This window comes from Cyprinus carpio, chromosome B15 (assembly GCF_018340385.1).
Source record: "Cyprinus carpio isolate SPL01 chromosome B15, ASM1834038v1, whole genome shotgun sequence".
In the NCBI taxonomy this organism is placed as follows: domain Eukaryota; kingdom Metazoa; phylum Chordata; class Actinopteri; order Cypriniformes; family Cyprinidae; genus Cyprinus; species Cyprinus carpio.
In genome coordinates this window covers 12,648,232-12,664,094 of record NC_056611.1, presented here as the reverse complement: position 1 = coordinate 12,664,094, position 15,863 = coordinate 12,648,232, and the positions used below count along the sequence as shown (strand labels likewise).

Genomic DNA, 15,863 nt, shown 5'->3' with positions numbered 1-15,863 from the left:
TGAGTAAATGATGACAGAAATGTCATTTTTGGGGAACTATCACTTTAATAGTCCATTTTAGGAATTCAAATGGACCATGTTTTATGTCCAAGTGCTTTTCATTAGGATTAGGATCATGTCAGGATTGAGCCTGGGAAAAATGCTGGATATTTCATAGATTTTGTGTTGTATTTTGTTCAACAGCGCGAGTGAGGATCGAGTGCATGTCTGGAAGAAAACCTCCCTTTTGCTCTTTGTTTTCCTCCTACAGGTCTGAAACAACAGTTTTTAAAATTCCCCACATAGGCTATTACTAAACTTGGAGGATGAGCTGCATATTGTTGATGGGAATGAAACTCCTGCCAATGCCACACAGTGAGAGTGCATGGCCACATTGTTGGAGTGGAAGTGTATGCTGGTAAAACATGTCTCCCTCAAGACAATATATAATACTGTAATTAGATGAATTTACCTCATTCTGCTCAAACAAAACACACACAACCGTTGCTTATTATACAAGGGCCTTTTTAATAATACAAGAGTTGTAATTTCTGTTTTTATTTAATTAACTCCTCATTCACAATTAGAGATTTTAGACATTACTTTTGACATTACTTGATTTTACTGTTGTGTCACTCCAGTTTGGCCACCAGGATGGAGTTTGGGTGGGTGTTTGTGAGAATAGCTCTTCATGGAATGAACAAACAAATGTAATTTCCATCACTGGAATCATCAGAAAAGATGGTGGTGAAAATGTCAAACTTCTGTAATAATTTGACTCTATCGTCTTGGTAAAGGTAATTTCATAGCTAGCATTTAGTGTTTTCTAAATACTTGTGAATACGTACAGCTTGACTGGAAATCATGCTCATAAAAAAAAAAATCCATGCAGGAATAATATTTTCTGATGTTTCTTCTCTTCAAACATCTCACTTACACTCCTTGATACATATCAAAATGGTTCATATTTAAAACGTTTTTGTATTTGATTTTTCATATTTGAAGATCAAAAAGGACAAGGGTGAAACAATTAAATATATGCATATGAGGCATTTGAAAATATAAAATTAAATAAAAATATTCTGTAAATTAATTGAGTCTATTAGTTGTAATAATCAGTCAATAGCACATAAAAATGACTGAAGACACACCCAGAAACATATTTTCAGTAATTCCGTTAGCTTGATGCTAAAGCTGATCACAGCTCAAGCTGTAGCCATGTTACACTTATTCTGACTTTAAAACTGTGTTCTGGGCTTTTTTTGTCTTCATTTGAATGTGCCTTAAAGACACTCACAGAGTTATGAAAGAGAGCGTCCTGCTGAGTATACACTTGTAACCCAATGATGTCGCCCAGTTTGGTTATCAATGAGGCCTTTGATTTTGCTCCCAGGGAGCCACTAAAGATCTTACTGCTGCTCTCTTTTACTGCGCTGCCCTTAAAAGAGCAGAGGAACAGAGAGAGAGAGAGAGAGAGAGAGAAATGCTTATTAGCATACTGAGGAGGTGCTGAGTTAACAATGCAACAACAACAATGATTATAACTATTATTTTAATTCAATTCAACGACAGCGCTGTAAATGCAGGCCTGTAATTCTTGTCTTTTAACAAGACTAATGGCATAAACATAAAAGTATTAATACTGGCAAAATGATTCACCAATATTCTGCTGTTAATTACTTTTTTCAGCACATGATGATTTGTCAGATTTTTGTCAGTGAATATTATAAGCACATACACACAACTGCAGTGCCTATGTGGAGATAGATACATCTTACTTCAATCTCAACGTATGTTTATTTTATAAGCAATTTTGAAAAAAAAAAAAAAAGAATCATCTCCCTACTTTTCTTGTAAGATATTGTATGATTTAACAGACACAGTAGGGAAGGACTGGACCTTTGCTTCCAAACAAGACTCTGAGGTCAACATGAGAGAATTGGACACACAGAGAACAGAGAGAAGGGTCAAAGCGACAGAAAATGGAAGTTACAAACTGAATGCAGCTATGTGTTTTGTGGTCAGAAGAGAATGGGCACTACATCAACTCCAGCTGGGCCCCAAACAGGTTTTAATGGACAGGGGAACCCAGCAGGGGTCAGAGGTCAGGAGGCCAGTCTCTGCCAGGGCTCAGTTTGGTAACACTGTTTCAAACTGAGATCAAAATTAGTCTTTGAAGTTCTAAACAGTTCATAATATCAAAATAAGTTTCAAAATTAGACATTTTGTCATTTTTTTGTATATGTATATATATATATATATATATATATATATATATATCTATATAATATATTCTGTAAATAATTTCAATAAAAATACAGGTGCTGGTCATTTATTTCACTAATTCCATTCAAAAAGTGAAACTTGTATATTATATTCATTCATTACACACAGACTGATATATTTCAAATGTTTATTTCTTTTAAAATATGATGATTATAACTGACAACTAAGGAAAATCCCAAATTCAGTATCTCAGAAAATTAGAATATTGTGAAAAGGTTCAATATTGAAGACGCCTGGTGCCACACTCTAATCAGTTAATTAACTCAAAACACCTTCAAAGGCCTTTAAATGGTCTCTCAGTCTAGTTCTGTAGACTACACAATCATGGGGAAGACTGCTGACTTGACAGTTGTCCAAAAGACGACCATTGACACCTTGCACAAGAAGGGCAAGACACAAAAGGTCATTGCAAAAGAGTCTGGCTGTTCACAGAGCTCTGTGTCCAAGCACATTAATACAGAGGCGAAGGGAAGGAAAAGATGTGGTAGAAAAAAGTGTACAAGCAATAGGGATAACCGCACCCTGGAGAGGATTGTGAAACAAAAACCCATTCAAAAAATGTGGGGGAGATTCACAAAGAGTGGACTGCAGCTGGAGTCAGTGCTTCAAGAACCACTACACACAGACGTATGCAAGACATGGGTTTCAGCTGTCGCATTCCTTGTGTCAAGCCACTCTTGAACAACAGACAGCATCAGAAGCATCTCGCCTGGGCTAAAGACAAAAAGGACTGGACTGCTTCTGAGTGGTCCAAAGTTATGTTCTCTGATGAAAGTAAATTTTGCATTTCCTTTGGAAATCAGGGTCCTAGAGTCTGCAGGAAGAGAGGAGAGGCACACAATCCATGTTGCTTGAGGTCCAGTGTAAAGTTTCCACAGTCAGTGATGGTTTGGGGTGCCATGTCTTCTGCTGGTGTTGGTCCACTGTGTTTTCTGAGGTCCAAGGTCAACACAGCCATATACCAGGAAGTTTTAGAGCACTTCATGCTTTCTGCTGGTGACCAACTTTATGGAGATGCAGATTTCATTTTCCAACAGGACTTGGCACCTGCACACAGTGCCAAAGCTATCAGTACCTGGTTTAAGGACCATGGTATCCCTGTTCTTAAATGGCCAGCAAACTCGCCTGACCTTAACCCCATAGAAAATCTATGGGGTATTGTGAAGAGGAAGATGCGATATGCCAGACCAAAGAATACAGAAGAGCTGAAGGCCACTATCAGAGCAACCTGGGCTCTCATAACACCTGAGCAGTGCCACAGACTGATCAACTCCATGCCACGCCGCATTGCTGCAGTAATTCAGGCAAAAGGAGCCCCAACTAAGTATTGAGTGCTGTACATGCTCATACTTTTCATGTTCATACTTTTCAGTTGGCCAAGATTTCTACAAATCCTTTCTTTGTATTGGTCTTAAGTAATATTCTAATTTTCTGAGATACTGAATTTGGGATTTTCCTTTAGTTGTCAGTTATAATCATCAAAATTAAAAGAAATAAACATTTGAAATATATCAGTCTGTGTGTAATGAATGAATATAATATACAAGTTTCACTTTTTGAATGGAATTAGTGAAATAAATCAACTTTTTGATGATATTCTAATTATATGACCAGCACCTGTATATAAATATTTCTGTGTATTATATAAATATTTATATATATATATATATATATATATATATATATATATATATATATAATATGTATTCACACAAACAGTATTTTTATTGAAAATATTTGTATGTATATATATATATATATATATATATATATATATATATATATATATATATATATATATATTTAAATATTTATATTATTATAATTTATATTACATATAAATATATTTAATACATAAATGTAACATATTTTTCATAAATATATACATGCATGTGTTTGTATTTATATATACATTATACATATACGCAGTACACACCTTTTAATTATGTAAACAAAAAACATTTTTTTGGATGCGATTAATTGTTTTGACAGCACTATATATATATATATATATATATACATACATATATATATATATATATATATATATATATATATATATATACATATCTATATATATACAATATATATGTGTGTAAATGCATATAAAATTTAAATAATTAATTATAATAAAATGTATATTATATAAAATAATAATATAAATATATAAATACATATATAAATACAAAATACACACAGATATGTACATGTATATTTTTATTAAAATTATATGTGTGTGTGTGTGTGTGTTCATCATTGTTGTATTTTGAAACAAAGTGTATAGATAGATAGATAGATAGATAGGTAGATAGATTTGTTATTCATAACTATTAATCTTAAATTCCACTGTCAAACAGTTCATAAACATCCGAAAACATACAGTCAGTAAAATGAACCATAAACCGCTTAATCAACTGACAGCTTGACAGCATCTGGAAGACTTGAGACAAATGTGGCAGAGAGGAATAAAAATGTCATTATTAATCACTCATTATTCTGTGTCTATTAAGGGGAAACACACTGCATTCAAATGAAATCATTACAGCTGAGAAACTGTACGTAAACAGACATTTTCATGACCCCACAAACTGTGTGAAGGAATTTATCATTCCTGCCTTTGTGATGCTTTGGTAGTTTATTGATCGATTCTCTACACAGACACGCATAGTGGATTTTGGAATGAGAATGGATCCATTCGGACTTTGTGACTAAATGGGAGCGGATACATTCGGCCTTTCAGCTCAGAGACGGATCATACTGTAAAAGGCAGTCCTGACGGACAGCAGTGGCTGTGCTGATGCTGGTGCTGGATCCGGTGATTTATGGTGATTGGTGGGATGCTCTGAGTCAGTTGTGGGTTAATGTTCACCTGAGTATTCACATCAGGCCCTCTGACAAGACTGGCCTCAATCTAAACCCACCACTCTCAGTGGGGAAACTGCGTCCTCAATGGATCCTAATGGTTATGTAAGGTGGCTATTCAGAAAGCTGAATGGGCTTGAGTGGAAGAGAAATATCAATCTTGTCCAATGGATTAACACAGCTAAACTCAGTACACCTCCCCTTCCCATGGAACAAAAAACACTTTGTCTATCTATCTATCTATCTATCTATCTATCTATCTATCTATCTATCTATCTATCTATCTATCTATCTATCTATCTATCTATCTATCTAATAAAATATGCAAAATATGTGTGTATCAAATGTGGGAATTTGGTAAGAACTAGCTCTGAGCAACAACTTAATTTAGTCAAAATTGACAACCATATTACCTACTCAGATATAGTTTATTTATAAGGCTATATTTTTATCATTTTTTTTAAATTAATTTATGAATTTTTAGTTTGTTGATAGATAAAACCAAGATCAAATCAGTGTTATTATGGTTATTACTAAAACTTAATATCTTATTTTGTTTTTGACCATATAGACATGTTATAAATAATAAAAACCTTATAAAAATGACAAAGCACCACACAATTGCTAAAATTTCTCACTAAAATTAAAATGGAGACGAAAAATATAAAAATAAAAGCTAATTTGAAATATGAATAAAACTATAATAGCATATCAATGCCACTAAAATAACACTTGATCAAACAAATCAGAGTTTTAAAATGTGTTTCGCCATGTTCCACATTTTAGTAACAGGGCTGCGAGTGCATATAGAATGAAAACAAAATGAAAAAGAAATTTAAAATTTAAAACACACCTGGCTATTTGTTGAAACCCATAGATAAACCCTTTCAAGCCCCGTTTTAACTCTGCTGCTGGGAATTATTTAAGATGCTCAATGTGACGTTTAGCGCCCCTGAGACAAACCAGAGCCCCTTTAAGATCAGTGGGACAAACACTACTATGACGCCATCGCCTGTGCAATACGGGAACTACAACGACCGCAAACTGTGCCATTCACAAAACATCGAAATGATAATAACATGTAAGATACACACAATACAATAACTCAAATTTATGTTTACAACTTAAAGAAATGTATAAAATTGTCAACGGTTATCCAAAAAAATTCTAAACGTTAAAACAAAACGTAAAACGAATTCCTATATAAAAAGTATTGAACTGAAATTCATCAGATTAGATGCTTCCAATTATTTCAAGTCTTGATCAGGACACAATAAAATGTTGTTGTAATGAGGGTGACGCAGCTGATGGAGTGACCCGGAAGTCGCGCAGATCTCTCCTCTCTCGGCTGACGTCACTTCATTGAGTTGTTTAAGATGGCGCTTCGGCCCGGATCAGGGGGAGGTGGCAGGTACAGAATTTCACACTTTAACACTCTGATATCTAGTTTTGTGTACATGTATACATCTGCTAAAGTCAGCATGTGTTACTTCACGAGGCTGTTTGAGAAGTCAGCCGTTGGTGCGGCGCAGTTTGACTTTATTTAGCGCCCCGTCTGCAGTGCTAATGGCTGATGCTGGTCAGCTGTGATGGTGATGTGACGTTTGTCATACTGCATCACAATGAGCAGCCGGCACGTTTATATTCGTTTCTATTCCTTTGCTTTCCTTCCTTTGCCACACACGGGGATACATAGCGATATGGATGCTCAAACGTTATTATTATACCGCTTGTCAACCGACTGACTATCACCCAGAAATGGGCATTTGTTGGCCGTGTCTCAAAACCTAGTGTACTGCCTTCATAGACAGCCTTCTGGAGTCTGTAGGTTTGTTCAAACGTTCTAATCGTTGATGACGACGTAGAATTCTATACGAACGCATTGTTTCCTATTAGAATTCTTCGCTGTTTTTTCCATTCCAAAATGTTTTGCAGCCCTGTCCACCTTTCCCTACACACACACATAGATAACACAAATATAAAAACATTCACATAAGCGTATTCATGTGTTTTAATATTTATTTCTTTTGTAAATAATTTTGCAGTTATCTTTAACGCATTTTCATATGAAAACCAGGTTCGGTATCAAGTAATGATGCTGGTTTAAGTTTCACAAACCTTAAATATGCAAAATTTTCAGAGAATTTGTAGTTCGGTAAGTCAACCAAATGTTGCTTTATTGAGTTGGTTCAGTTAATCATTGCTAAGTCTTTCTGAGTTCTGTAACTGCTAATTGTGTGAGTGTTTTTAGAGTATTTAATTAAAACTGGTTTCATAGGAGTCATTTGTTATTTAATTTATGTTTACAGATGAGACTGACTGTAATGTGGATCTAAACAGCTCCCAAATACATAGCTGTACTGTAACTGCAGCTCTGCATTTCTTGTTGCATATATAGTTGACTGGATCAACAGGCTAAAGGGCTTTAGTCTCTGCTGAACTGCTTGAATAATGAATGTCTGGTTTCAAACGGCGCAGCAGCAGCCAAAGTTTTCATAAAGTAGACCACAACTGTCAGAAAGGTTTTTGGCTTGAATAATGAATGTCTGGTTTCAATAAAGGGCTTTAGTCTCTGCTGAACTGCTTGAATAATGAATGTCTGGTTTCAAACGGCGCAGCAGCAGGTGATGCTGATACCTGCCGTGAAACTAAATAACCACAGGGCTCTACATAGAGCTGCTTTATTTTGGCGTTATAAGAAAAGTTCAACAGCATAATCTAGTTTTTGGCACGATGAGGAACATTCTCATGTGAAGTCAGTGGCAAATTGAATGTTGTTTAGCTGCTAAAGCTGTATATTAAAGGAGAAAAATTGCAAATTGTTTATAAGAATTAATTTCGATGCAGTTTTTCGATAATTACGTAACAGGATTTAGCAGTTTGCAGAAGAAACGGCTCCATGAAGTTAGATTTAGTCTGGTGGATGAAGTTATGATAGGCATTTTCCATATGGTTGCATCTCTCAAACAGCTGCAGTGGAGGGCATAGGGAGTTTATTGGAACAGGTGTAACTGTATTGTGGCTGCCAACACCCTGAAAGATGCTTATCAGGTCTGAGAGTTCAGAAAAAAGGACTGAAGACAGCAATGTCAGAGATGCAATCTGTTATTCTGTTTGAAAGTCACTATATAAATAAGCCTGCCCACCCACATGGAGCCAAAACAAAGGTTTTGACAGTTCTCAAATTCCCATATCTAGTGCTGGAAGGTAAGAGCTGATTATCCGTGAACAGCATAAAAAGGATTTAGGGACTCCTGCGTTTATTATTTAGAGGTTTGTTTGGTTAAAAACCTAGGCTCATTGAAAAAAATATTTTGCAAAATATAATAATAAAAAAAACATACTTAGAAATCCAATTTACTGCACTTTTCAGCTGAAATAAACACTAGAGGCAATAAAACACCACCCACCTTTATTACATTTCACACATATTGTAATCACATAAGATTATTTTTGTGTTTCTTTGCATGACCTCAACATTTTTTTATGATGATTGCATCACAAAACCGGATTTCACAGGAATTTGTACATATTTTATGATGTGGCTAATTCGTACAAATGCATACGACCTCACTTTGTATGATTTTTGCTAAATCGTACGTATTTTACGAGTTCCCCAATCCCTCTGAATCTGTACGAATGAACTTCCCCAACCCCACCCCTAAACCTACCCGTCACTGGGGTCTAGACAAATCATACAAAATCGTATGAGTGAGGTCACACAAATTCGCACAAATTATCCACCTCGTAAAATACGTACGAATTGATCATGAGATAGCATTGTTATGGCTTGTCTGATGTAGTAAACTTGCTCGATACCTCACCTAGTAAAGCACTGCACTGGCGATGCGAAGCGCTCGGGCACAACATATAATACTCGAATATATAGAGTGATTTATGGTTTGTGATCAGTCACATTTGTCTTTTCTTTTTTTTTTTTCTTTTGCAGAGAAAGTGAGTGGGGGAAAAAATGGTTTATAAAAATTAAGGAATACTTCATCCTGGAATTCTGCCAACACCTTTGTTATTGATGCATATTATTTTCTTTTTTTGTGGGACTTTTTTTTTTTTGTTAATGTTCAGTCATTTACAGATGCATAATACTGTTAAATTATCTCCATTATTTGAAAGCTTTTGTCAGCTAATATTGATATGATTTATTTTATTTGATTATAACTAATGGATTGACTTTATATTTACTAATTAATAATAATATATTAAAATTGATTATGTACAAGCAGTATAATTAGATTTAAGAGCTGTGATGGAGAGTTAGTCTTTTTTTTTTTATACAAAAACGTATCAGCAAAGTGTTATGGAGCCATTAATATTCTGTATCAAATCTGCTGTTTACATGTGTTTCTCACAGACACAGTTCTGTCAGTAAAGCTCATTCTCAGGTTTTATAACCAGGTTTGCTCATGGATGGATGGATGGATGGATGGATGTTGGCAGTAACAGTTTAAAATGGTGGCTAGACGTGATCTCCCCACCCTGATGTCACAGCCGATCTCTCTTTGAATGTTAATCTGCCTTAATCCAGTGTTTTATTTTTTTCTTCTCCTTCTGTTATATCTCTGTGACTGTCTCTGTGAGCGCTGCAAAGCCGTGAGCCTGCAGGCAAACAGATGCAACACAGACAGACACATCGCTCTGAGCCAGAGAACCTCAGTGGAGTGTTAGCCCACATTTCAGACTATTGGCAAAGCAAACAAAACTAGCAAAACTAGGCTAGCTCTGGATGAGTTACTTCTGCAGTTAAGACACCGAATATGAAATAATGCAAGAGTTTTAAGTTTTCATACAACAAGAAATCTGTATTTCGAATGTTTTTTCAATTTTCAATAGTGCTTTTTGAATCATTTGTCCCTTCAATTTATCACATACAATAACCCATAGTTATACTGTGGTATTTTTTAATGAATATTATAATAATTCAGCAGTCGCTAGCCAAATAAAACTACTTGATTTAGGTCTGGTTCCTCCGTCAAATTGATTGGGGGATTTTTTTTTGCCACTAAGTTTTTAACCTGCTGGTAAAGTAGTGATACTCCAAAATGTTTGTCCATGGCTTCATTCCATAAGGAATCTATTCTATTTAATATTTTTCTTACCTGTGAGAGCTGCCAATATTGGAATGATTTGATTTCCACTGTGGCGCAATGACTTGAAGTACCTTCTGGAATAATGGACTTGGGCTGTTTCATAAATGTTTTTTCCGTTGTATGATTGATTGGTTGCCTTTAGTCAAAATTTTCCTCCATGTCTTGAATCTGGAGGGCAATAGTGTAAAGACATTAACTTCACACTGAAATGAGCTTCAGGGCTTTGAAATGGGCAGCCTGGTAAATGACTACAATATTGAGTGTGTCTGTCTTTTCTCTTCTAGTTTTATGTACCCTGTAGGAGGGGGCATTGGACCGCCGCAAGGTAAGCAGCTGACATTTTGTCTTTATTTTGCCTCTGTTTACATTAGATCATTTTGTTGGATACGTTTCTCCAGTATAACATTTAAATGGAAAAACAATATTTATGTTCTTAAACTTGTCATTTTGTAATGGCAGGAATGATGCCCATGCAGCAGCAACAGCAACAGGGCTTTCCCATGGTCCAGGTCATGCAGCCCAACATGCAAGGCATGATGGGAATGAATTTTGGAACACAGATGCCCGGTGCCATGCCAATACAGGTTTGATTTATATATGTTAGCCATCAAAAATGTGGACAGCATGATTGGGATGTCCTCATTGTCTTGATCTCATGCTTCTAGGGTGGGATGGCGATGGGCATGCAGACTCCCGGGATGCAGTTCATGGGTCAGCCTCAGTTCATGGGCATGAGGGGCCCAGGGCCACAGTTCCCTGTGGACCTTCAGAAGCAGATGGCGGAGGAGCATCAGTAAGGCTTTACATATTCACACTGCTGGAAAGTTGTATGTACACCAGAACTCGTCTCTGATCAGTGTGTGTCCACAGAAAACGTCTGGAGCAGCAGCAGCGGATGCTGGAGGAGGACCGGAAGAGAAGACAGTTTGAGGAGCAGAAACAGAAACTACGCCTACTGAGCAGCGTCAAACCCAAAGTGAGCAAGTCAATGTGATATAAAAATGACTCTGCTTTCCAAATAATAGACCTGTTGCGATTATAAAATAATTGCTTGGTTAGTATTATTTGGTTTAACCATGATTAACCATGATGTAGTTTATTTTCCAAGAATATACTGGCATCCAAATAAGGTATTTGATAGGGAATATAAATACAGGTTTATTAAAGTAATATTGAGTTATTGTTGCTGCTGTATTGCTGTCTGTCTTGCTGGCTGTCTGAGATACTATTATAGTTTTTCCTAAATATTTTAAATTAGTTTTTATTTTAATTTTTTTCTGTTTTTGTATTAATTTCAGTTAAAGTCTTTTTGTCGTAAGACTAATTAACATTAAATATCTGTGTACTTTTTTTTTATTAATTTTAATTTAGGTTTAGTTAATCTAAAATATAGTATATAAAAATATTTAAATAATGTATAAATATATACTATAAATATATACTAAAATTAAAGCCAATAAAAAACTTGCTACTTAAAATATTTGAGGTAACAAAAGTATTATTATTTTTTTTTTTTGTAGTTTGTTTTAGTATGACTTAACTATAATAACTTTGCAATATATACTTTTTCTTGCATATCAACTTCTCCAAACTCAAAACAAAATTGCTATTTTTGTACAGACTGGGGAGAAGAGTCGTGACGATGCCTTAGAGGCCATCAAAGGAAATCTAGATGGGTTCAGCAGAGATGCCAAGATGCATCCAACACCGTCTTCACAGTCTAAGAAACCAGGTACATCCAGTGACACTGCCTTCAGGCCATTTGATTTTCAAGTCCCTGCTCATGACGTCAAGGGGTGGCCCAGACAGCTTTTGACAAGGCCACAGTGACTGGCCAGTGCTGAAGGACATTACCAGGGATGCACTCACACACTGTTAAAGGGATAGTTCACCCAAAAATAAAAATCCTGTCATCATTTACTTACCCTCATCTCTGAATTTCCTAGAAAGAGGATTTGAAGAACTGTACTGGATGCTGTTTTCTGTGCATTTTCATACAGGTTTGGGCGGACATGAGAGTGAGTGAAGGATGACAATTTTATTTCTTCAGTGAATTATCCCTTTATATTGTTTCTATTCTGTCTCAGTGCAAACACACCACATATTTGTCATTGAGTCAAATAGCTGTTTTATTCCCAGCAGCCACCAGGAGGCCCTCCAGATGTTTCCACTGAGTGTTTGCTGTTTCCTTATCCTCCATGTAAAGCTTTGTCCTCCACCTTCACACTCTGGCTGTTTCACCCCTCACACCTGCAGAAGAGCTTCAAATCACGCACTGTTTCTAGTCAACTCTTTCTGCTCTAACTGTTTAGTTAGGAAAGAAAACTAGTAGTCAGGGTCCAAAATATATTTGTTGCCACGTCTGCCAATTGCTGGTGAATTGAGAAAAAAATTAACTGTTCATAAATATTTATGCAATTTTTGTTTTGGTGGCTTCATGTCAAGTTTGGGGTCAGTAAGTTTCTGCAAGAAGTCTCTTATGCACATCATACTTCCTTTATTTGATCAAAAGTGCAAAAAAGAGAGATACTGTTAAATATTGCAATTTTAAATATCTTTTTTTATTTTAATATATTTAAAAATATAATTTATTCCTCTGATGCAAACTGAATTTCACCATCATTACTCCAGTCTTCAGTGTCACCTGATCCTTCACAAATCATTCTAATATGCTGATTTGCCTCTTGAGAAACATTTTGTATTATTATCAATGTTGAAAACAGTTGTGCTGCTTAATATTTTTATGAAAACTGTGATTTTTTTTTTTTTTTTTTTTTTCAAAATGAATCAAAAGAACATCATTTATTTGAAATACAAATATTATGTAGCATTACAAATGTCACTTTTTTAAATATATTCACACAAAAAATATTACTGACCCCAAACTTCTATATGGTAGTGTATATGGAAGAAATTTTTCTATATCTAATACAAACCTCTAATGGTACCTTTTGAAATGTACCATGTTAAAAAAAAATGGTTTTGGATTTGAATCGCATGTCATCAGTCGGAGGTCACATTGTCATTCTTAAAATTGGACTTAAACCATGTAATGTTGCATTTGGTTGATACCAGCCAATTGACAAGTAACTTTATTCACTCACCAAAGCCTTTTAAACTCTGATTTGGTTTGAACGTTCACATCTTGTTTTACATCCATAATGCGAAATTTTTGAGCAAAACGGGATATATATATATATATATATATATATATATATATATATATATATATATATATAAACATTTTGGCAGAAATTAATTGGATGGTAAGTTATGGATGTTCCATAGCTGACTGCAGTCAGAAGAATGAGAATGAGACTTTGATAAAATAAGGCTTAAATAGTTAAGTGATGTTAGCAGAAAAGGAAAGACAAGCATTTTCTTAGTCAATCATTCATGGTAAGACCAGAAAAGAGTGGCAAGTAAATAAAAAAAGGTCAATTTTGTTTTCATGTTGACTTGACTTTTGGACCCTGCTAGCAATTATAGTAAGACATTGAAAAATTTATGAACAAGTACATTTCCGTTGACATTTTCATTTACATTTAAAGGTTGCATTTGTTTTGTATATTAAAATAGCAGCACCACACCTAATGAAATTCAGTACCCTCCTGTTGTTCTTGTAAAACTGTTTCTCATTGTTTCCGTCTGTCTGTGAGGTCATAACTCATAATGTGTGTTTTGTCTGTCTTACTCTGTTGTTTGGTTTTTGCAGACTCATCGCCATCTCATTCCTCTGTCACCTCTCATACCCTTCCTCCTGCTTTCCCTGATGACGACGATGAGTTTAGTGACTTTGTGCAGGGCCCCGTCGATGCCTCCTCCTCATTCCCCTCTTCATCCCTCCCTCCATCCTCCCCTCACATTAGCCAGCCATTAGACATGGGGCCTGGCCAGCACCCCCCTTCCTCCTCTCTCCCTCACTCTGTCCCTTCATCTCTCCCTGTCTCACCTGCCATCCAACACTCTTCTGTCATCTCCAGCTCCCAATCTGCATTCCAAGGTAACGCCCCCTCACGGTTTCTCACTTTGTCATGCCATCACTTGTTAGTATCCATAATTAAAGGTTAGATGCCATAACTGCACTACTTAGTGTGCAAAAAACATGTTATTCATGTTTCAGTAAAGTGGTAGATTCAGTTCACAAACTAGTTGTAATATTGAACAATGAGTTACATTTGCAGCTCATGTAAGAGAAAAAAAGCTTGCACATTTCTGGGGTTGTATGTGCCAGGCAAGCAACTCCCATTGACTTGAATGTGAATGGTAACGGATACCTTTCTTCAGATCTTTTAAACCTTTTTCTCCATAACCGCTATCTTGCTGTGTCTTTGACGTAGAGTCAGAAGTCTGTTGAGGTTTCTGATTCAGATATGATGGTCACCATCTGTGAGATTTGCACAGTGATTGTGACTCAACCATCACCCTCCACCTCACTTCGGTTTTGTCAGGTTGCAGATGGCATCCCATATGCTCTTATGATTTAAGCTGGAGTTCTATCAGCACAACAGCACATGCACACTATGCCGATTGTGACAGCGTACTGATAAGGAGCTCAGAGTGAAGCCTGCATGGAAGCGTGTGATTGATAGTGTTACTGGTTCAAGTTAAAAACATTTGGACAGAATTTATGCCATGGTGTCTGCTACCACAGAAAAAAATTATTTTGAACTAGAACTTAGATATGACGTTCTCTGAGGGACATTTACCACTGACCGTGGCTCATATTTCATACTGTTAACATACTGTCACTGGAATAAAATGATAGACATTTAACTGCTCATACAACATTTATCAGTCAATTATGTCATGCCTAAAAAATTCCTGTTCCACCTCCGGTACTGTTTGCTTGACTTTGTCCTCGTTTTAGTTTTTTGGTTAATGTTGTCGTCTTTTATTCTGTGATTCTGTATTCTATTCTGTGCAAAGGAAACATGTAGTAATGTCTTATTTTAAAGGCAGAATAATTTTGCCTACTTCTTGGAAAAGCTTTTGTGTCTGCATCGCAACTTTGATACGTTAAATGCAGTAAATTCTGGTCTTGTACATTAACATAGTCATGTTTGGTGCTCAGAGTTAAAATATAAACTACTACAGTTCAATATGGCCTCTGTCCCTAACTGATTCAGGCCCATCTCTGGAGGAGAAGATGTTCACATCTTGCGATTTGACAGCTGATAAGAAGGCCCAGGTTAGTTTTAAGCCACACCAGGCTCTGTCTGAGCTGAGTCCCAGAGTTCAGGTCACAGCTCAGTTTCACAGCAGCACCAGAGCCCGAAACTGGGCCCAAACTCAAGATGACTTCAACTCAGCCTTCATCGTAGAGACGGCACCTGAGCCTCGACCTGCAACTCAGGTGCCCCCTGCAGCAGACAACCCACCCGTCCAGCCCACTAGCACCAGCGGTGAGAAGAAAACATCTGTGATTTCAGTCCCGCCTCTTTTTTGAGCTTCTCAAAATTAACACACGTCGCAGCTCGAGACTTCCTGCCCTGCCTCTATTTGCTAATCATGAGATATGCTTGCTTTAAAAGGGCTGATTTCTTATCTGGTTCTTGTTTGAAAAATCTTCAACTCTTGACCTGATTATATCTAACACTTCTCAATGTATATCCAAGTAACCAAATCTGT

At 36.2% G+C, this 15,863-nt stretch overlaps 1 protein-coding gene across 9 annotated transcripts in view; it reads left to right on the top strand.

Annotated features, from left to right (window-relative positions):
• The first annotated feature begins 6,418 nt into the window (after nucleotides 1-6,418).
• The window catches only part of LOC109103118 (synergin gamma-like), a 45,099-nt gene continuing 35,654 nt past the window's right edge, over nucleotides 6,419-15,863 (top strand). For 5 of the 9 annotated variants that reach the window (XM_042739263.1, XM_042739262.1, XM_042739261.1 and 2 more), the window contains exons 1-8: nucleotides 6,419-6,538; nucleotides 10,517-10,557; nucleotides 10,692-10,816; nucleotides 10,898-11,025; nucleotides 11,103-11,208; nucleotides 11,853-11,964; nucleotides 13,948-14,235; nucleotides 15,362-15,637. In XM_042739263.1, the coding sequence (XP_042595197.1) occupies nucleotides 6,504-6,538; nucleotides 10,517-10,557; nucleotides 10,692-10,816; nucleotides 10,898-11,025; nucleotides 11,103-11,208; nucleotides 11,853-11,964; nucleotides 13,948-14,235; nucleotides 15,362-15,637 (1,111 nt within the window). In that variant the 5' untranslated portion in view covers nucleotides 6,419-6,503. The remainder of the gene's footprint in view (nucleotides 6,539-10,516; nucleotides 10,558-10,691; nucleotides 10,817-10,897; nucleotides 11,026-11,102; nucleotides 11,209-11,852; nucleotides 11,965-13,947; nucleotides 14,236-15,361; nucleotides 15,638-15,863) is intronic. The other 4 variants (XM_042739269.1, XM_042739268.1, XM_042739267.1 and 1 more) reach the window with 3 other exon arrangements.